The 21,059-nt window shown below is 38.9% G+C and overlaps 2 protein-coding genes across 2 annotated transcripts; one reads left to right on the forward strand and one right to left on the reverse strand.

Moving 5' to 3' along the window:
• Positions 1-756: 756 nt before the first annotated feature.
• mrs2 (magnesium transporter MRS2) lies at positions 757-11,668 on the reverse strand. The gene is made up of 12 exons (XM_058647807.1): positions 10,917-11,668; positions 9,625-9,689; positions 9,450-9,486; positions 9,235-9,347; positions 4,405-4,566; positions 4,096-4,226; positions 3,731-3,847; positions 3,182-3,251; positions 2,761-2,843; positions 2,328-2,445; positions 2,070-2,174; positions 757-1,934 (listed from the first exon to the last, which is right to left on the reverse strand). The coding sequence occupies exons 1-12, from the start codon at positions 11,239-11,241 to the stop codon at positions 1,875-1,877; spliced, it is 1,386 nt and encodes a 461-aa protein (XP_058503790.1). The 5' UTR covers positions 11,242-11,668; the 3' UTR covers positions 757-1,874.
• Positions 11,669-11,703: 35 nt separating this feature from the next.
• On the forward strand, positions 11,704-19,214 carry LOC131471305 (lipid scramblase CLPTM1L-like). The gene is made up of 18 exons (XM_058647805.1): positions 11,704-12,311; positions 12,403-12,809; positions 13,700-13,791; positions 13,926-14,103; positions 14,187-14,314; positions 14,670-14,748; positions 14,852-14,969; positions 15,423-15,517; positions 15,725-15,809; positions 15,931-16,031; positions 16,126-16,179; positions 16,452-16,502; positions 16,587-16,669; positions 17,118-17,152; positions 17,552-17,607; positions 17,735-17,779; positions 18,453-18,592; positions 18,682-19,214. Exons 2-18 carry the CDS (start codon positions 12,606-12,608, stop codon positions 18,746-18,748), a joined length of 1,611 nt encoding a protein of 536 aa, XP_058503788.1. The 5' UTR covers positions 11,704-12,311; positions 12,403-12,605; the 3' UTR covers positions 18,749-19,214.
• The last annotated feature ends 1,845 nt before the right edge of the window (positions 19,215-21,059 follow it).

Raw genomic sequence — 21,059 nt, forward strand, 5'->3', positions numbered from 1 at the left:
AATTAAATTCCTTTATTGATACCACGTGGTGTTGGTACTATAAACAATATAAGCCCTCTTGCTGTGGATTTTTGGAGTTTTTCATACACATTAAATTTGCCATGCACATATTTTTGATGGCGTGTATCGACACGCTTTACATGACCATTGTGGATAAAAGATTAAAAATAACAAGAGGCAGTGATAAGGACTAAGAGTAAGGCACTAATGCAACATTATAAATGCTATTAAACGCCAAAGAATAAGAATCTAATAGATTATAGTAGCAAACCTTGCAATACGCATACTAACCAACTCTTAAAAGAAAACCTTGAATGTTATTTGAAGGAAATAGTCAATTTTGATACATGAAGCTTTGAATATAGCTACTTGTTATAAGCCCATTATGAAAATAAGAACTTTTTAGTGTATTGTGTATAAATGTATTTAAAAAAAATGTCATGCATGATTTATGAATTCCATTTCAAATAGTCGACAACTCCCTCTAGTGTAAAATAATGGTTATGACAGCACAAAAGTATAACAATGTCATAGCCAAACCATGAAATTAAAATATATACATCTTATGTCCTTCGTAGCAAAGTAATCCATAGTTAAGAATATTCTCCTTCTCTTCCTTTAGAAGAGTACAGTTACATGATTTTAATTATACACTTTTCAGGTTTGATTGATTACATTTCTTTATTCTTTCAGTGTTTTCAGCTGAAATGAATTCACCACAATTTAATTAAGTGAAATCAAGAAAACACACAAAAATTCAAAGAACAATAATTTTAATTGGCACTTCATATAATAGCAAACCTTTGAAAATTAACAAATTAAGCACTGGTTTTTAACACTAATACTGATCCCTGAAGAGGAAGCTTTATCTTACCTTTGACCAGTTAAACCACAGGCTTATTTGAGAGGCCTGGGAAGATTTTATCCATGATCACACATGAAGAGGAAAACATTTCAGATAATTAGACAAATAAACATTATTTGTAGAAAACATATTTTTTCATCTGCTCTTCCTATGATTCTCATGACTCTAGAGATTTATCCTGTGACCCTTTGCGGAATCACCAGTATAAGGTCTAAAGCAGAGGTGTCAAACTGGTGGCCCGCGGACCACATCCTGCCCCCCCCAATTGGTTACATGCAGCCCCATCACTTAATATCATCTTATAATGACAACATTGGCACATTGGCCTTAGGTCATTTTGAGTTTGACACCCCTGTTCTGAATTACTCACATAGCACAGAATGACAACACAGTGCCATGAGGTTGCACTTGCTTTTTCCAAGACTGTTATTAGATAACGGAGTACCTGTATCTGGTAAATGATTTTCAGCTGATTCTTTTTTTAATAATTGATACATAAAATATTTCAATGGTCTTATGCATATGGCTTTAATATATTAATAATTATGTCTTATATCATATGATGGCAAAAAAATCATATTGTGAACATTACTGACACATGTGACTTTGCTACTATTTAGAAAAGTCCTTGTTGTATTTTACACAGCTTCTACTCAACTTAATACAAAGATTACCGTTAATATTTCTTTATTAACCATAACAACAACCTTAACACACATATGGCTCTCATTTTAGAGAGTTAGTTTGGTTATCAGGTTTAGTATTGCTTCTCATTGACTCATACACTGATATAACCAGAAATGAAAGACAGATATTTAAATATGAAGGCATTGAAGGATCTGAAGAGACTTCAACATGTGTGAGGAGAAATATAACAAGTGAAATCTCCAGACTTATCGATGTAGTCTTGGTTGTTCTTGTAGTTGCAACTTGTGGTCATAAAACGATTGTCTTTAAAGCTTCAAGTCTGTTTGTGGTCTGTGACATCTTACAGAGCCAAGGTAGAACATCATCTGACTCCTGTTCTGACATCTGATGGTCTCAGAGCTCTCTTCCAAATTGGAGGATTCTAAACAGAAGAAATGACACTTTTGAAATCATCTTAAAACACTCATTCAGTCATTTATTTATCTAAATAAAATGATAGATGTGGTACAATATTCAACACATGGTAGGAGTATGTGCATGTGTGTGTGTGTTTTACTAGTGAAGGCTCTAGACGTCGTCCCAGAAATGACAGCAAACGTCTCCACATCAGCCCGCTGCCCAAGAACATCATGCCCGTTATCAGCCAGAAAACACGAGGGTCCTGGTGATAAATAGGCAAACACAAAAATACATCTGGGTGTCAATAAAAAGGTACAGTGTTCATATAAAGACGCATGGCTCAAAACCAATCAAAAATGACAAATCCTCATTAGAAGGTAAATGAGTCCTGAGATGCTCCTTTGATCAAACTCACCTCTTCAAGGTTTGACGTCAAATTCATTCCAAATGCTACTCCGATCAGACCGAACAAAGTGAGGGAGAAGGAACCCATGGTCAGCTGCAGATTCAGACGCATCATCACATTGCGATGGCTAAAATGAGACGAACAACTTGCTTCATTTGTTTCCAGAGGATAAAAAATATGCCTGTTATGGGTCAGGCTGATTTGGTTCTCAAACAAATGTTATTTGAAGTATTTTATTGTGTTAACACGCAAAATCTGGTGTTCATATACAATTGTAGTATTTTTATTTTTTTTATGTTAAATAAAACTTTTTGTTTTCTCTCATTTTAACCTGTTAATACCCTATTTTAACATGCAGTAAATTAACTGCCAGATATCGAAAGTTATTCTGGAAAAATAGGCTAAATCACTTTACATATGCAGTGTGTATGTATGTGTTTACCTGTCCAGATTGATAAAGATGACGCTTTCAGAGTCGTCTATCAGTCCTTTCAACTCTCTGGCCTTGTTTCCAAGCTCCTCAGTCTGCAGGGAGCAAATCGACACACCGTCACTCACAGTTAATCTGGTTTGACATTTAACTGTGTACATCAGGGATTTTGATAGAAAAAAAAAGGAGGTGCAATTTGATGGGTTCAACAGGGAAGAAAATACAGATGCAAGCAATTGTTGTGATGTTAAACAAAGACAGACACACCAGTTAGAACATCTCCTTCCAGCTGTACAACAGTGGAGTCGCTGCACTGCGGTTCAGTTTATTCAAAATGTCATTAGATACACAGGTGAATTCACAGGTGAGCATGCACACGTTTCTTTCAATCATTTAATATGAATCATTACAAATGAATTGATATTAGCACTACCTGCATATAGTAATTCTCCAGTAACAGTTCCATCTCCTCAGCATGGTCAATGTCCAAACTGCTCTCCTCACTAGAAACGCAGAGAGACAGTCATATACTTTACACACAGACACAAAAATGTCTCATATTTTTTTCAACTTTTAACATCAGCGCATTTATATAAATATTTCTTGTAGTGTCTCCATTGTCAAGTACAGTTGACAAAGGGAAAAGTTAGCTGTTTTATTTTGGCAGGTGTTATTATATTAAAAAGATTTTACCAAGGTTTAGGGACAAGGATAACAAAAAAATGAAATGTTACACAAATGTTAAACAAATGAAAAAATACATTATAACATATTAAAGTATCTAGATATCTTTAGATATCTAACTACAATTAATGCAATTTATAGTGTTACGTTTGTATCAGTAATAGTCAGGAATAGGCAACTAACAGAACTCAACATTATTTTGAAGTGGAAGAGAACAAACTTTGACCTCTTAAAATATTTCCCTTTTTTTTTTAAGAGGGAATTCGTGTTTGTGTTTTTGAGTGCATGTGAGACATACAAAACTCTTGGGTCTGTCCACTTGGTCAGACAAAGCTCTTCAATGATCTCATCCTCATCCAAAATCTTCAGCAAGGAGTCCTTGAAAACCCTAATGTCTGTTTCCAACTCTGATAAACTGAGAGAGAAAGAGACACAATGCAGTGTGCATGTTGTTGAAATGTAAATATGAATTGAACACCATTCAAAAATCAAAAATGACTGAAAAACCAATGAAGGTGTGTTAAAAAATAAACTTTAGGGTTAAACTTTGGGATTTAAAAACTACTGCAAAGGAGATTTTTGCAACATTATGGTTCACCTCATTCATGAGAGCATTTACAAGCTACAGTATGTGAATATGTACAGTGTGGCTGTGTGCTTTACCTTTTGCCGTATTGCAGAAGTACATGTAGGTTACCTCGATACGCAGAAAGGATTTTAGGATCTACTAAGGATTCCAACACATCCAGAATAACTGGCTCGACTTCATTCAGCCTAGTTTGAAGAGTGTTGACCTATTGACAAAGATACACAAACAAACAAATACAGTATGTGCAAGCCTTCACCTTATCCATCTAAAACAAAAAGAGCCTCATGTCTGTATTTAGAAGAAGTAAGTGTTTTTTCTTTTTCATTCTGGGCTAGAATGTGCTTACATGCATACAGTGGTTTGTAAACGCTAATCTGTCTCACCTTGTGCTGCAGTATGGCCTCCAGTGCTCTGAACTCAAAGGGCAGAGAATGCGTCTGCGATGCAAGCTGAGGGGCAAGCTCCAGCACCAGCCAGCGTTCCAATCCCAGACCACGAAAGTCCAACACCAGAAGCGATTGTGGGGTTATGATGGCTTTCAAAGACTGTGGAAAGACATGGGGGGGGCTACGTTTTAGCAACTTCTTCAGAACGACTTTGTTTTGAAATAGTATAAAGCTACCGAAAGCTGGAATTCTATAAAATTGTGACTTTTGTGAATTGTGAGTTTGAAATTAAATGGATTTCGAGGCTTTAGAGTAATGGATTTATGTGTTATCTGCATTTGGGAGACTACAGGCTCAATAGTTCACTCTGGTCTGCAAATATTTATCAACAGTGAATGACCTGATTGTTGTGGACCCCCTGTTGCGTAATAAAGCATGTCGATTAGCCTCAACTAGGATTCAGTGGCTCCACGGGGACCTTATGACTATTGTAATACTGAAGCTTGTCAGTGTGCTACAGGCAGAAGTGACATACAGTCCCAGAGAGCACAGGAAGCTTCTTTCAACACTTCAGGTAACACCATTACTGCTGTGTTTATTTAGCAAATTATCAATGACGGAACCGGATGCGTTACATCATGTTTACTTTTTATTAGACAAAGTAAAACTAAAAGAAGCTTATTACTGCGGGCTACTTTATAATACTGTGTCTTTTTAACAGTCCGATTTTGTTTTGTTTAGTAAAAAAGAAAAAATAGTAAAGGCAGTAAAGACATTTGACTTAGTATCTAATGAATTTCTTCACTTCATTAACGTTGGACGTTACAGCTGTCAATCCCACTGGTGTCCACTCCTACTTGTGATTAATCTTCTTGATTTTTTCCACTAAATGGGAACAGAATTCACAAAATGCACATAATGTTTTATTGAAGAAGGCCTGAAACCAGTGACAGAGACTATTAACTCCTTTATTGACGTTTTAAAACAAGTAGGAGGTCAATTCATTTTCCTATAGTCTACAATTCACTTTTCAAACCAGGGTTGTGATAGCAAATGACTAAAAACATCATTATGTTTCCCTGTAACTGCAGGATGGCTGTGAAGCTGCTCTGTCTCTGTCTGCTGCTGCCTCTGTTGTATCCCAGCTGGGCCAAAAAACCCTCATGTCACACTTCAGCATCCAGTTGTGACCAATGCCTTATGTCAGGTCCAGAATGTGCATGGTGCACTGCCCCTAATATGAACATTCGGTGTCATAATATGAAGGGGCTGCGGAGAATGGGTTGTCGCAAAAGTCACATATACAACCCTCAGGGAGAGGTACAGATCGTGAGGAATATCACAAGGTAAGTGTACAAGATATCAGATCCACTCTGAAACTATTCTCACTTGGCATCATCAGCTGCAATTACAGAGAGGGAAACAGACATTCATTATTTGACCTACATTTTACACAAGACTGGTTCATCTAAAGTCTCTTGTTGACCCTACTGACCCTCTACAGCAGTGAGTCAGAAGCCAAGATCCTGTTTCTCCAGCCCCAGGAAGTCTCCCTCCGTTTGAGGCCGGGTGTGAGCCAGATCTTCCATCTAACACTCACCGTGCCTGCAGACCAGCCTGTTCCAGAGCTGACTACAGATGCCAGCAATGTGCCAGAGGCAGTCAACATCACATTCAGTAACGCCGACGCTAGAAACCCTCTACTTATCCAGGTCACCAGAATTCAGATTGTGCTGTACATTAGAGCAGCAGTCTAACATGACATGCACATTTTACTTTCTTTCTTATAAATATACTACCATAAAAATATTTCCTTCTGTTCTCTAGGTGAATGTGGTGGCTGCCCAGTGTCCCAGTAAGAGTGATGACTCAAACCCCAGCAAGACTGGGCCCTGGACCATCTCCATCTCCCCTAGAGGCTCTTCACTCAGTGTTAAGTTAGAAATAACTTTGGAGTGTGAGTACATCCACAGAACCACCGTCTGAGGATTTCTGAGATAGTACCAAAACACTGCCGGTGTCTCCGCGGCATACAGTATGTCTAACGGCACATTTCCACCGGCGCTACTCGCCTCGCCACACCACGGCACGGTTTAAGTAGCGTTTCCACTAATTTTAGTACCTGCTCCGGCGAGGTTCCAAGCGTGCCAAGTAGGTACTACACGATGATTGGTCAGACTGCCGGCCGCTGACTGTCCAGAGTCCCATCACAGGAAGAGACTTCCCACTTGTTAAAACTTAACAATCCTAAAAACGTGGGTTAATCACCAGGGAAACCTCTATATTTAACAGGAGTCTTTTAAAGTGGAGTGGTGTATTTAGGGACAGCGCCGACGATCGCGAGCGGCATCACAGACCGCTGTCGCTGCTGTAGTCTGTGGAGTAGGAGGCTGTACTCCGGAGACGTGTGGACAGAAATCAAGCCGAACAGTGCCGAATTGTAGATCAGTTAAAACTACTTAACAATCCTAAAAATGTGGGTTAGTCTCCAACAACTACAGAAGTCGGTGTGTGTGTCGCGTATAAAAAGTCCGGCCAGTAGGTACTTCTTTGTAGTGGAGATGCAACAAAATACTGCTACACTGAGAAACACAGGGAGAGGCACGCAGAGCTGACCAAAACTGTGTGAATTCATTTGGCAATGGCTTAAATGAAACAGACATTCATTTATATCTAAAAGTTAAGCACTACAGCTTTAATGTACAGCATAAGAAATGTCTGAGAAACAGCATAAGATAAAGTCAGGCCTAGGTAATGAAACAATATGAAGGTAAAAATGTCAGAAAGAGGAATAAAAAGTATTGTATTTGTTATGTCTTTTGCTAATGTTATCATATATGTTTGTATCATTTATTTATTTTTTAATAAATGTTGCCCCAGGTCAGTGTGACTGCACAGGAAACCGTGAGGAAAACAGCCGTGCCTGTAGTGGCCATGGAGCGCTGATGTGTGGCCAGTGCGAGTGCTACAATTCTTACACTGGACAACAATGCCGGCGGAACACCGGTTCACTTACTTCACATTCACAGCATGATGACTACTGTCGCTCAACACCAGAAGCGCTGGTGTGCAGTGGCGTGGGTGTGTGTGTGGAGGGCTTCTGTGAGTGTGAGATGCGAGAAAACCCGGAAGAAATGTACAGTGGACGTTACTGCGAGTGCAGCAACTTTGACTGTCCTCGTGCCAACAACAAGTATGACACACAATAACAACTTGTACGTCAAATAAAACAGATTTGTATTTTAAATTGTTTTTTGTATTCAACAGAATATGTGGAGGCCAAGGGCAGTGCAGTTGTGGTAAGTGCATCTGTAAGGAAGAATGGACTGGCGAGGACTGCAGCTGCTCTATGGAAACTGCCCCTTGTGTGGCAACAAACCAGCAGTTGTGTAATGGTCGAGGGATGTGTCAGTGTGGACAATGTAAATGTGACCCGCCGTACAGTGGCCCAACCTGTGAGAGCTGCCCTTTTTGTGAGAACACATGTCAGCAGCATGTGGAGTGCGTGGAGTGCCGAGCTTTTGGGATGGGAGAGAAGAAGGACAGGTGAGATAACAGGGTGTGTTTACAATGAGAAAAAGAACTGAAGTTGTTATTGAGCTGTAGGGTAAACTTGTGTTACAGCTGGGGTAATACATAGAGCGAACATATTATGCCTCAAGCATAATCACTATATCCATAAATGTGACGATAGCTGAGTGGTAGAGTCTTTCAACTCAAAGGTTGTGGGTTTAATTCCCAGCTCCGCTAGTCTACATGCCAATGTGCACTTGGGGAAGACACTTGGGCAAGACAATAGAAAAACTGTGAATGGGTAAATGGCAAAACTGAAGCGTAAAGCAACTTGGTCATCAAGACTAGAAAAGAATATAAATACAGACCATTTACCATATACTAAACATTTGTAATCATATTTTGATACAAAGGTATTGAATTATTGCCCAGGCCTATACTGAATTAACAGATCCAGCCAAGTGTCTGGTGCTTTCACTGTAGCTACCATAACAGACTTGCTGATTTAGACATTACAGTGCCTATGATGGGCATAACATTTCAGTTACAACTCAACATCAGCCTACTGTAGATTGCTGCCAACAGTCATTTTTTAACTCTTGAACTGCTTGCTTCTTCCTCACTCTCGCATTAGATGTGACCAAATATGTGGCTACCTCGTTGTGACAATGGTGGAGACGAAAGATGATCTGCCTCAACAAGGAGGAACTGTCAGGTTGTGTAAAATGAGGAGCCAGGATGACTCCTGCTTCTTCTACTACAGCTTCTCCCACACATCTTCTGGGGGAGAGTCAACTGTGGCGCGATCTAAAGACTGTGTCACCTGGTAGCACCAGGTTACAAACAGACTGCATGCCTCTAGTTTAAAATTTGGCAGTCACAAGTCCAGCAGATGCAGCAGAAGTTGATTGAAGATATTTGATAATTGTGTGATAATTGTGAATTGTGGCAAAAACTGTAATGGTGCCCATTACAGGTTTTGCGTCCTGAAAGTCACCTATTAAACGATACTAAATGTCAATTACATGGGTGTCCACTTGTAACAGCCATGCTTTGTCTACTTATTTACTCTATATGAGAACATTATATGAAATGTTTTAATTATGTTCTTTTGGAGAAGGCCTAAAACTAGTGCTTGAGACCATTTAACTCCTGAGGAAAATGTTTATGTTATAAGTGAGGATTTGGTGCATTTGTCAGTAGACTTCCATTCAAACATTGCCCCCTGGTAAGGAAAAGCTACTTCTGTCTTATTCCTGGGCTTCACTTTTCAAACCAGAACTATAACAACAACAACAACAAAAAAGATCATACCGCCATCCGTAAGATAATGCAGTTGTTTCTTGCAGTGAGGCTGGTGGTGTGCTGGAAGCGAAGGTCTCTGGCCTGCAGACTTAACTCCTGGCAAAGTTCTGTTTTCTTCTTCTCTGTAAAGAAAAGAGTAAATCACTTCAGTAAGAAGAGTAGCAGTAGATCAAAATGAAACAGTCATCATCCTTTCATGTATCATTGACTTTCCCAACACTTACCATACGATGACACATTTCCCTCGTGATCAAACTTCATCTATAAAAAAAATACATTATAGTTTTAATATTTTTCAGAACACAAAAGAACAATAATTGATAAATACATGTTTGACTAGGTGCAGCTGTTCAGCAGCCACTGAAATGTTTTGGAAACTGCTCTTGGTCATTTTCTTACCACTACAAAAGCTGGAGGCCCACTAGAAATGATGGCATCTGTCACTCTGCTGCGGATCGAGGACACTTTTCAAAGAATTCACAAAAGATAAAATAAATTATAATTACATTGTAATTAGAGTGAAAATTAAATTATGAGAGCATCAGTGTTATTTCAACACATTTACTTAGTTTAGAAGTTAAGCCATGATGATGTAAATGGCCTACTTAGCACTTTTCAAAAATAAAGATAGTTTAGCAGAGGCATACACCCTTCTAACTCTATTTGTCTCATTACAGAATGCTAACTTCAATAGTTACAATACAGTTGCTCAAACAAACAAATTTCAATGTAAATAACAAATCCATATCCAACCTGCAAATTTAGATTCACCACTCTTCCTTTACTCCTTTGCTCGTCAACACTTCCCTATCAAGGTTCATCTTTATATTTTTAGTTAAAACACAAAGATTCACACAGAAGTCTTACTCAACTATTTCTCATGACTGTTTCAATGACAAAGGTGGTTGATTGGGTTTGAGTTTTACTATACGAGTCTTCACCATGCTTGTAAATTTCCTCTAGTAAAAAAAAAAGGTTTTATCTACAGGTATCATGAAGGCACGACATGAAGTAACGTGCTGTAAAGACAGACCTGTAAAGAGAGGCTGCATGTAGGTGGTCAATGCATCACCACAAATGTAACACATCTTAGTTGTTTTCACTGAAAATTATTTAAAACACTTATTAAACTGGCATCTGTGTCAGTAGACACTTAGATACTAAAGGCCAACCAAAATGAGTCTTTCAAAGGCTGATGCTGATCTGTAGAATTCAGGGAAGCTCATCTCAATATTTGGGGGCAGGTTTCTTTTTCCCTCCATAAATAGTATAACAACAACATATAATATACAAAATTGCTTAAATTAAACGTACAATATTGAACAAAATCTATGGTATGTTTAAATAAATAATATGTAAGAAACAGGCAATTAAAAATTTAGTCAAATAAAACTTTGGTTATTTGTACATTGGCTCTGCGATGGACTGGCCCAAGGTGTAAGATTGGCTCCAGTAGGTGGTAAATAGACTGGCACATGTATTAACAGCTGGGGTTGTTTAAAAGATGTACAGGACTATACAGGTATCTGCACATACTCATGGTTGTGACATCTGTATTGTATCAAACACAAAAAGTGGAATGGAGCCATCCCCAGTTGTCACATCAGTTCTGATTGTATTATCAATCCATTCCTACACTACACTACCTGCAGTTATGTCATCACCTGTTGCTGCCTGATGCTAATACTTACCAGACCAAGCTGCACCTCCAAGCAACATGTTCTCCTTCCTCACTGCAACAGACAGATGTTTTCTGGGTTGTCGCATTGAGCAAATGTCCCTGAAGTTCCTGCAGTGCAAAGCCAGATTGCTATTTCCCAAAGGCACAGTGTGTTTGAGTGGGCATTGCGGCCACGAAGGAGTCCGGCAAATGAGAGTTCGAGTACGGCCAAGTCTTGAGGAAAAAGCCCTGACGGAAGTGAAAGGGCACTTCGGAGAAAACTTCCCACAAAACGACAGATAGGTCATCCTCGTGCAGCTCATACAGCCAGCCAGTACCACACTGTACAGTCTCATGTCCACACCGGCACTAAATCCAGGAGAAGCTGGTCAAGAGTGTCAAACTCCTCCAGTCTTCTCATTGGTGGTTCCTGCAGGTGTTTGAGTGGTGACCGCAGGAAAAGGAGATAAAAGCCGACAGACAGCGTTACAACCAGACAGCGTTACAACCAGACAGCGTTACAACCAGACAGCTACCGCACAGACGTGACTTTTACCATACGGTGTGCAGTTGTGTAGCTGTTATGCTAGTTCCGTTAGCTAACAGTCACGGGGACAACTTGTGCTTTTTTTTAGTTTATCTATTCAAAACTCGCAATGACAACGAAAGAGGAGGCGAGTATCCGACGCGAGTCACCTGCCGTTGCCTTACACGCTGAAACGACACGCAGGCATATGTTTTAGTCTGAAGTCGCCGGGTTAACATGATGTAGGAGAGGCAAGAGCAGCAACATTCCTGCCCATGATGCAACGCGGTGACCCGCACCAGTTTGACAGGGATGTAGGCCAGAAGGAGGTGACTTCTAAGAATATGTGAATGTCTGTCTGTCTGTCTGTTCTTTGTACCTTTGATGGTTACCATACCTATGATAGGTATATTGTTAGACAAACATAGGTTGTAACTGATGGGGTAACAGTGCCAGATATATATCTATCTAACTATCTATCTATCTATCTATCTATCTGTCTGTCTATCTATCTATCTATCTATCTATCTATCTATCTATCTATCTATCTATCTATCTATCTAGTGTAAAGCAGCTTTGAGTGGTCATCATAACGAGAAAAGCGCTATATAAATACAAACCATTTATGCATCTCACTTCCCATTCTTGTGTATATGAGAACAGTGGACTCTAAGGAGCAGGAACAATTCTCATTTAAACATGAAAGTCTTCTTTTAAAGTTAAATCAAGATGAGAAAACACAATATAATATACAATATGCATGGCCAAATGGTGGAGAGAGGTTTATTGTTTGTGTCTGTGTGTTGTGATGGAGTGGTGATCTGTCCAGGATCTCTGGGACTGGCTCCAGCGACCCGTGACTCTCATGTGGAGGATAACGGGGGCAGAGTAATAGACATGGTGAACTCAAATCATCTGCTGATAGATCCCCTAAAAAGCCTACACACTGCCCCTTTAAGAAAAACATAGTTTTTTTTATTCCACGTTACAGGGATACTGTGACACCCACTGGTCAAAAGTGGCATTGCCAGTTTAGATGCAGCATCAGCACCAGCATCAGATCACCGGAAGGATGCTGTCGCAGAGAGGAAGCTTGGGGATTATATAGAGTCGACGGCACAGAGTGTACAGTTAAATCTTCAAACCAGACCTTTTATATTAAAATAATATTATAAACGTGCACCAGTAGCTGCCATGTTCCCATCGTGTTGCTCCAAAACATCGGCGGACAGCGGCGCTAAGAAGAGCTCCGTGGCTAAGCTGCTGCTCGGCGTGTTTGTGGTTTACATGCTGCACACCGCCTGGCTGCTGTACGGCTTCATCTACACCAAACCCTGCGACGATGGCAGAGGAGAAAACTGCATCACCTCCTACCTGACAGACACACCCAGACTGCAGGTCTGCACACTCACACACGTAACCAATGATTTCACAGTTTCCACTTAAAAACGCCTGCAGCGGCCGGCCTGGTCAGGAGCTACAAATGTAATGGCAAGTAATTTTACTGCGGTCAAACTATGTGACCACGTTCCTCCGTGGTCAAACTATCTGACTCTGAATTTTAAGTCCACCTTACAAACGCCTTTACGGTAAAAAAAAAAAAAAGGTTTCTTTTGGATATTCAGTGTATAATCATCACTGAGCTGTATCTGTGTTTTCCTTACGAATTTGCTCACTGTTTTTACCACTATGGTCAGTTTCACTTATATACCACAGACAGACGGCTGTCCACATCAAGCCACAATTTTAAAAAGACACATTGCTTTCTACCCAATTCTGTACATTGTTAATAGATAGATATCGTAAGGTCTTTATAGTTACCTAAATATTTAAAACACTGAACCTTTTTGAATGATGAATTGCCAAACAGTTCTAAACAGGAAAGGGAACTTGCCTTGTAACTGGATGGTTGCCAGTTCAAATCACTGCCAGGTCAAAACCGCTGCTCAGTGGCTGCCCACTGCTCTTGATTCTAGGAAGGTTAAGAGTATGGGTTAAATGCAGAGAAGGAATTTCCCCTGCAGGATTGATAAATGACAAATTTAAATGCAGGAAGTTCATATTCATTTGAACTAATGAGATAAATCAGGTTGAACCTCTGGTATGGTTAAGTGGAGAAAATCTTTATTGTAAACATACAATGATGATTTGGTTGTACTTACTGCACGCTCATCTGCAAAACTCTGTCTGATGCATTCTTCTTATAAAAAAACGTCCAATAAAAAACAATTTTTTGAGTTCAGGTCAACGACTAATGCTCATGACACCCTCTCTTCTCTTTTATCCAGCTGAGTGTCTTCACCTGCTTAATGCCAGACAACAGCCAACTCAACCTCGCCTTAAAAATAGACCCATTTGACCCAGATTCTGCATTTGAAAGGTGAGTTTGCAACAGCCATGAAGTCATAGCTGCTTTGTTAAAAACAGGAACCTTTGTTATAAAATAGAAAATGAACTATAATTACATCATCTCGTCTTCTTTAATAAGCTTTCTTGACTTGAATATTTCTTTAGACAAGTGAATGTCTCTCTGCCGGCGGAGACTCGAGCAAATGGTTCCCTGTTTGCAGTCGTTTACGTCCATAAATGTGGCGTTTCACCTCTGGAGGACAGCAGAGAAGTCCACTACGCAGCTCAGCTCACCACCTACATCGCACCCACGCACACAGAGGGCCAGAGAGATGTGCACAAGGTAAAAGGATATGAAGCGATCATGTTTCAACCATGGAGTAAGTTTAGATTGTGAATCCTCACTGTGAGTACATCACCTCTCAGAGATCCGGCCCCAGGTCAGAGAATCCTGTATCCCACTGGAGACCTCAGCTGTCTGTGACTATGATGTCAGAGGACTTCACCTTCAACAAGGCGGGGCTTCCCAGTGATGTGCGGCGATACATGAGAGTGTAAGTCTTCACAGGAAGCTTTGTAGGTCATGCTTTTATTCAACGGCCCAGTGGGTAACATTGAGGAAGGTTTATTGGCAGAAATGGAATATAATACCCATGAGCATGTTTGTACAAGTTAATAATCACTATAAAGTTGAAATTCTTAGTTTTTGTAGCCTTATAAAATGTACATAAACAAAGAAGAAGTCTTAGTTTTAGTAGAAGTCTCTTTAGATGTCACTTATTCTTTTGTGATCCCCCCCCCCATACACACACACACACACGGAGAACATGCAAACTCCATGCAAGAAATGCCCTTGTTCTTAACCTGGTTGTAAAAAGGAAACTACTCTTCCTTCCTCTCTCCTTGTAGGTCTCAGAGCGGTCATCAGATGATCTACCTTCCTCTGCTGCTGGTCAATGAGCTCAGTGTCCGAGTCAAAGACCTCATGGTTGGACGCTTTTATACTCGACATTTTAAAGACACATTCTAGTAAAAGACATTTGATTTAAATACAGGCTTTGACTGACATAAATGTATCTACCCATTAACAGGAGATCAACAGCAGCACTGCTCACCTCCCTCTCACCGTGTCCTATGAGGGAATCTCTCTAAGGAGATTCAGGTTTTGGGTTCATCTGCAGGATGTGGTTTATTCTCTACGACAGTTTGGTGAGTTAATAAGACAATAGATATAAGACGAGACAACAAAAACCTTCAGAGCATCAACTGTCGTTCAAGACATCTAATGAGGTTGCTTTCTCTTTTTATGGCTCCGAAAAATGGAACACCCTCCATGTGGATATTAGATTAGACTGCATCCTGGGAATATTTAAAAATAGGCTTCAAACTCATGAATTTTTTTAATTAGGTTTAACTTAGGTATATTTTTTTAAGTGTAATGTGACTTTATTTTATTGTATTTTTTATTATTTTAAAATGTTTCGATATGAATTGTATTTTCAATTTATCAAACCAGTTGTTTTTAGTTTTTATTTGACTGTAAGGCACCTTGGGCTACATCAAAATGTACATTGCAGACACACATTATCTTATCACATCATATCATGACAATATTTGAAAAACTGATAAAGTAATTTGGTGTTTGCTTCTTTGTTTATCCAGGCTTTACTGAGCAAAACATTGATGAAATTAAAGAAACTCTGGTTGGATCCAATCTCTACCTGTTAGTGCTCACTGCTCTCATCACGGCTCTGCAAGTAAGTTTCTATTAAACCTAATAAAATACCACACCAGCCCTTTTAGAATCCACCAGAAAACCAAGTCGCATGTACTATTTTATTTATTTATACTGTAAACCACAGTTTTCACACTGTCATTTTAGCACAGAGTATCATGAGAGAATATGAGTCTCTGTCGTGCTGCAAATGCAGTGATGTAAAGTTGTGTTTGGGGTCTTGAAACAGCTCATCTGTGAATTCCTGGCTCTTAAGAATGACATCTGGTCCTGGGCAAAAAAGAAGAGCATGGCAGGAATGTCCAGGAAGTCAGGTAAGAAAACCATCAAATTATACGAGCATGTAACTCTGAAGGCTTTGTTTTTTGTAGACTTCGTATATTGAGAAGTGAGCAGTTGGTTAGAAAAGTGTGTTTTTTCCGTCTCTGTTTGTAGTTCTTTGGCGTAGCCTCAGCACTTTGCTGATTTTCCTCTATCTACTGGAGGAGACCAGTCTGCTGGTGCTGCTCCCTGTCGGACTGGGGGCGTGTGTGGAGGTATTTAGTTCAATCAGCCTCCTCCATCAAAAGCAGTCACATGACGATGAAAAAAAGGACAGTCTTAAATCTCAAAAATGTCTTTTTCTTCCAGGTGTTTAAGGTGTTTAAAGTGTTTAAGCTGCCGTGTAAACTCTCCAAACTTCATGTGAGTATCATCGTGCATTTGAGTTTATATGATTGAGTTTTGAATAGAAATGTGCAGGGTGGTGGCGCTGTTATGGTCTGAAACTTTTAACTTTTCACAGTTCACAGTTTTCTTCAGTTAGACAGATATTGCGATGCCTCACTACATGATTGTCTTGATTGATATTGATATTATTGGTATCGTGAGGTACCCTGTGATTCCCACCCCTATTCTAAATCTAGTGTCTTACCTTGATTTATTAGTAGCTGAAGACCTTCTCTCTAACTGTGCAGGTAAATAAGCTGGATGACGAGGAGAGAAAGACAGTAGATTATGACACACAGGTACAGTATCAGTATATTTGTGTCTGTGCTCAGATTTTATGTCTCAACCTTGAGTTTTGTCTGTGGTTGATGTTTTGTCTCTAGGCGTCCCGATACTTGTCCTACTTGGTTTATCCTTTGTGCATCAGTGGAGCTATTTTCTCACTGGGCTACCTGCGACAAAAGAGGTGAGCTGGTCACCATCGAGCACCATCTTTGTCCCGTCGTGTAAATCAGTGCTTCTCAAATGATCCAACCACTTAAGTATATTTCGCTAAAGTAGTGCAGAAATACAGAATGCCTTAAGAATGGACGATTTGACCTTAAAGTTCATATTAAGGTATTTATAATCTGATTGTTTTAGTCTGTTTTAGTATTTTCCCCTCTTTTTCTCCCGTTAACTCAATGGTTTTTCTGTTTGAATACTTTTTTCCCCTATTGTTTTTAAATCTTTAATGTTGGTCCATGCTGGACCAGCATGTTTTGAGTAATAGATTCATTTTGCATTATAAATACATTTTTTATTTATTTTTAAATTCTTTGAAATAGCTATCATGATGGAATATTAGGCTAATAGGAGTTTACTATCCAGTCTTCTGATTGTTAAATTAACATTGATGTGTGTTGTGTTTTCAGTTACTATTCCTGGTTGATCAACAGCCTGGTGACTGGTGAGTCGATCAATTATACTTAAATTTGTGATTATTTATAATAGCTTGCATTTATAATAATAGCTTGCATTTATTATTATAATAATAGCTTGCATTTATAATAATAGCTTGCATTTATTATTATAATAATAGCTTGCATTTATAATGAATATAAAATTGAGAATGAGTCACACTCTCTCTCTTCTCTTCTGCTACTTATGTGTCTAAAACAGTGGTGTTACTGGTTTATATTTCTAAATAATGGCGTCTTGGGCATATTATTATATTTATTATTATTATTTTCTGTGCAAGACACAATCATATATCCCTACACGAGAGAAAACTGTTCATCACTTCTCCTTAAATGTTATATTCACATCATTAAGGTAATATGTTGTGATTTCATATCTCCCTCTTTAGGAGTGTATGCCTTTGGCTTCCTGTCTATGGCCCCTCAGCTCTTCATTAATCACAAGGTCCGTTCTGCCTTCATGTGTTTCACTGTATATCCTGATTATATAATGAAACTGAACTGTCTCTCCTCCTGTTTCTGTATCTTTCTATATTTTTTTTTTTACACATTCTTGTGTTTGTCCACCTCAGCTGAGATCTGTGAGCCACCTGCAGGGGACAGTGTTGATGTACAGAGTGAGTTCATTCATTCAAGAAGCTTGTTTAAATTCTCCTACACACCCATAATACTTCTTAATTCTTACTTAGCAGTGGAAGTTTATCATTTTGTTTAAACCCTCCTGTGTTTTACGGTGAATTACAGACAAAGAACTCTTGCTTGACAGCTACGACAGCATTAGGGCCAAACTGAAAAGAAAAGACAAAATGTAATCTTTTGAGAATGAAGTTGTAATATTATGAGAATGAAGTTGTGATATTATGAGAATAAAGTGATAATATTAGGAGAAACAACTTTTATCATTATTTAATTACATTTATTATGATTAAATAGCAACAGCACACAGATGTAACCAGCGGCAGCCTTGCAGTCGACCACGAACAGCCATTTAAGTATTTCCTTTTTCCTTCCTATTTATGAAGCCTTAGACCAAAATATAACTTCACGAAATGCTCCGTGTTCTTGACGCATGTTGCAGCTGAGCATCTGAGATTTTGCTTGAATAATAATCATGATTTTATTCTCATAATATTATGACTTTATTGTCAAAAGATGAAATAACAAATTCTTCAGTTTGGCCCTAATACTCCGTCATACCACGTTAACCAAAGTGATTGCAAAAAAAAATCCCCCATAATAAACCCTGACACAGTTTTCAGTCTTGTGTCTGTCTTTCTTTCTCTCCACCAGGGAGTGAACACGCTCATCTCAGATCTGTGCTCCTGTGCCTCCTTCTTCTTCTCCTCCTCCTCTGGCTCCTTCTCCTCATCTCATCAACTCTCCTGCTTCAGAGATGAGCTCCTTTTCCTCATCTACCTCTACCAGCGAAGGTAGACTGTTGAAACACCCAATAATCTTATCTTACCTAAGGAAACCTCACTTTAAAAGTGTATTAACCCTTTCATCGTTTTTCCACCAGCTGCTACGCGCACAAGGCCAGAAGACGAGACTCTGCGACCCACGGCAAGAAAATAAAGACTCAGTGAGGAGAAGGCACAGGAGTCTCAGAGAGGAGAATACACAGAGATTGACATTTGGACACAAACTAATCCAAGATGACTAGTTCTGCTTCAGACTCTTGACTGTTGTGCTTTCACAGAACTGCTGCTGCGTTTTGCCTGACATGGAAGATTTCCAGTTGCAAACGCAGTGACTGACGTCGATGTGCTGCTGCACATGTGCTGCTGGCTGATCGTTCAGCAGTAAAACCATGAGTCATTTGCTTGTTTCTGCTTTTTATGCAAACATGTGTTGTTGTTGTTTTTTTTGGCAAATTGTAAAAGATGGAGCAAGTATACTTTAAAAAAACGTCATCCACCTGCTTTAAACTGGACTTGGATCTTTACGTCTGAATGGATTCTTGTCACAGATAGTTATATGATTGTCTGAAGAGCTTGGATCACGATTTGTCTGTTGAAAGTAATTTTACGAAGCTTTTTTTTTTTTTTTTTTTACAAACATTTATTTCTCTTGCTTTTGTATAGATTTATGCACATTTACTTGAACGGCTTGTTCTAACATTTTAAACAAGTGAGGGAAATGTCCAATATTGGCTTTAACAATTCCACATAAAATACATAAGTATTTCGCTGCAGGCAAAATGTAAATACAGAATAAACTGATAACTGATAACTGACATGGTTCCCCACAGAAATGAGAAGATAAGACAGAGCATATTGAATAATGCGTTATTTACTTGTTTGTTTAAGTATTTATTTATATGTTTGATGATGAACATTAGGTCTCTTTACCTCCTGAAGTTGAGGTAGAGGTTGAAATGATGGGTTGCACTACTACTTTTTTTTGTATTATGTCATTTTTTAATGTTCACAATATGTTATATACTGAGTTGCTGTATTTTCAGCCACTGAACTGTAAATTATTCTGAAGAAAATACTGATCTTACTATGTTAACATACCATATAAAGAGCAAGTCAACCACATTGTAAATGAAAGGGTATTTGTTTATCAAGTTCAGTCAAATGCAGTTTGACTATTTAATATACAATATAGTTGTTTGTCAGTCTGTTTCCTTTTACACAGTAAACGAGACAATTTAACACTCATTTACAGAAGGTTTACACAGAACTCTGTAAAAGACGGATCAAAAGTGTATATAGTTATGAGCCACAGCTGTGTGTGGCTGCCATTGTTTTCACCGTATGAGTCACTGTATTCACAACTGTGCACAATGCACTCTGGATTTAAGCGGTGTTTGTTGAGATCGAAATAAAGCCTGGGTTTAAGATAAGTGTGACAAGGATGTGAATAAGGGTGATGGAAGGAGGGAGGGGGATTGGAAGTGTAGAAATGGTCGTAATTCACCTCTGACCTTCTCGTATTGACATTTACATATTATATTGTGTTGGGGCGGGAATCACAGGGTACCTCGAGATAGGTAATACACGGTCCATGATACCAATAATATCACCAATTCTGTGATCATCAATATTTTGCAAGACTGAGCACAAACGATATACTGATACTGTACCTGTGTGTCATAACCTCCTGTCTTTCTCTCCTCGTCATCCAGTTTATTTACCTACACAGGTAGAGAGAAGGTCTTCAGCTACTTATAAATAAAGTTAACCCTTTAACACCTAAGCCTCAAAATGTCCGTCTGGACTTTTTATTTTGCTTATTTTAACTCTAAAAGGGCCAGAAAATGTCCATTTTGCCCATTTTTCCAGTATAACCTTCAATATCCGGCAGTTATTCACACTTTACTGCATGTTAAAATAGTGAATTAACAATTTTTATTTAGAAAAAACACTGTAGTTGTACACCAACACCAGATTTTGAGTTTTAAATTTGAAATTAGTACAGTAAAAAACATATGTACAGGTGTTTTTCCAACTCTCTCCTCTCTGGTGATTTTACCGTAATAACCACACGGCTTTGCTTTGAAGTGCAACTTCTCAGCTTTCAGAAAATGTCGCATAATTACGGTATTGCAGAGTGCGCTTGCCCAAACGTGGTGTCTGTGATACGCTCGGAGTTGAAGGGTTAAGACACTAGACTATTTAGACTAGGGGTGTGAATCATAGGGTACCTCACGACACGCGATGCATGGTCCACAATACTAATAATATCGCAATACAACGATTCTGTGATAATCGACATATCTGTCTCACTAAAGACAACCAAATGTTAACGTGAAAAGTTAAAAGTGCAGGATTTCTCTATTTATTGACAACATAGAGAACAAAGTGCATCAAGTTTATGTACAAAACGTGGAGGGAGCATCTTAAAACATAGCTTTCTCCATCATTGCCCTGCTTTGAACTCACTCTTCTT

This window comes from Solea solea, chromosome 13, assembly GCF_958295425.1.
Source record: "Solea solea chromosome 13, fSolSol10.1, whole genome shotgun sequence".
Classification (NCBI taxonomy): Eukaryota; Metazoa; Chordata; class Actinopteri; order Pleuronectiformes; family Soleidae; genus Solea; species Solea solea.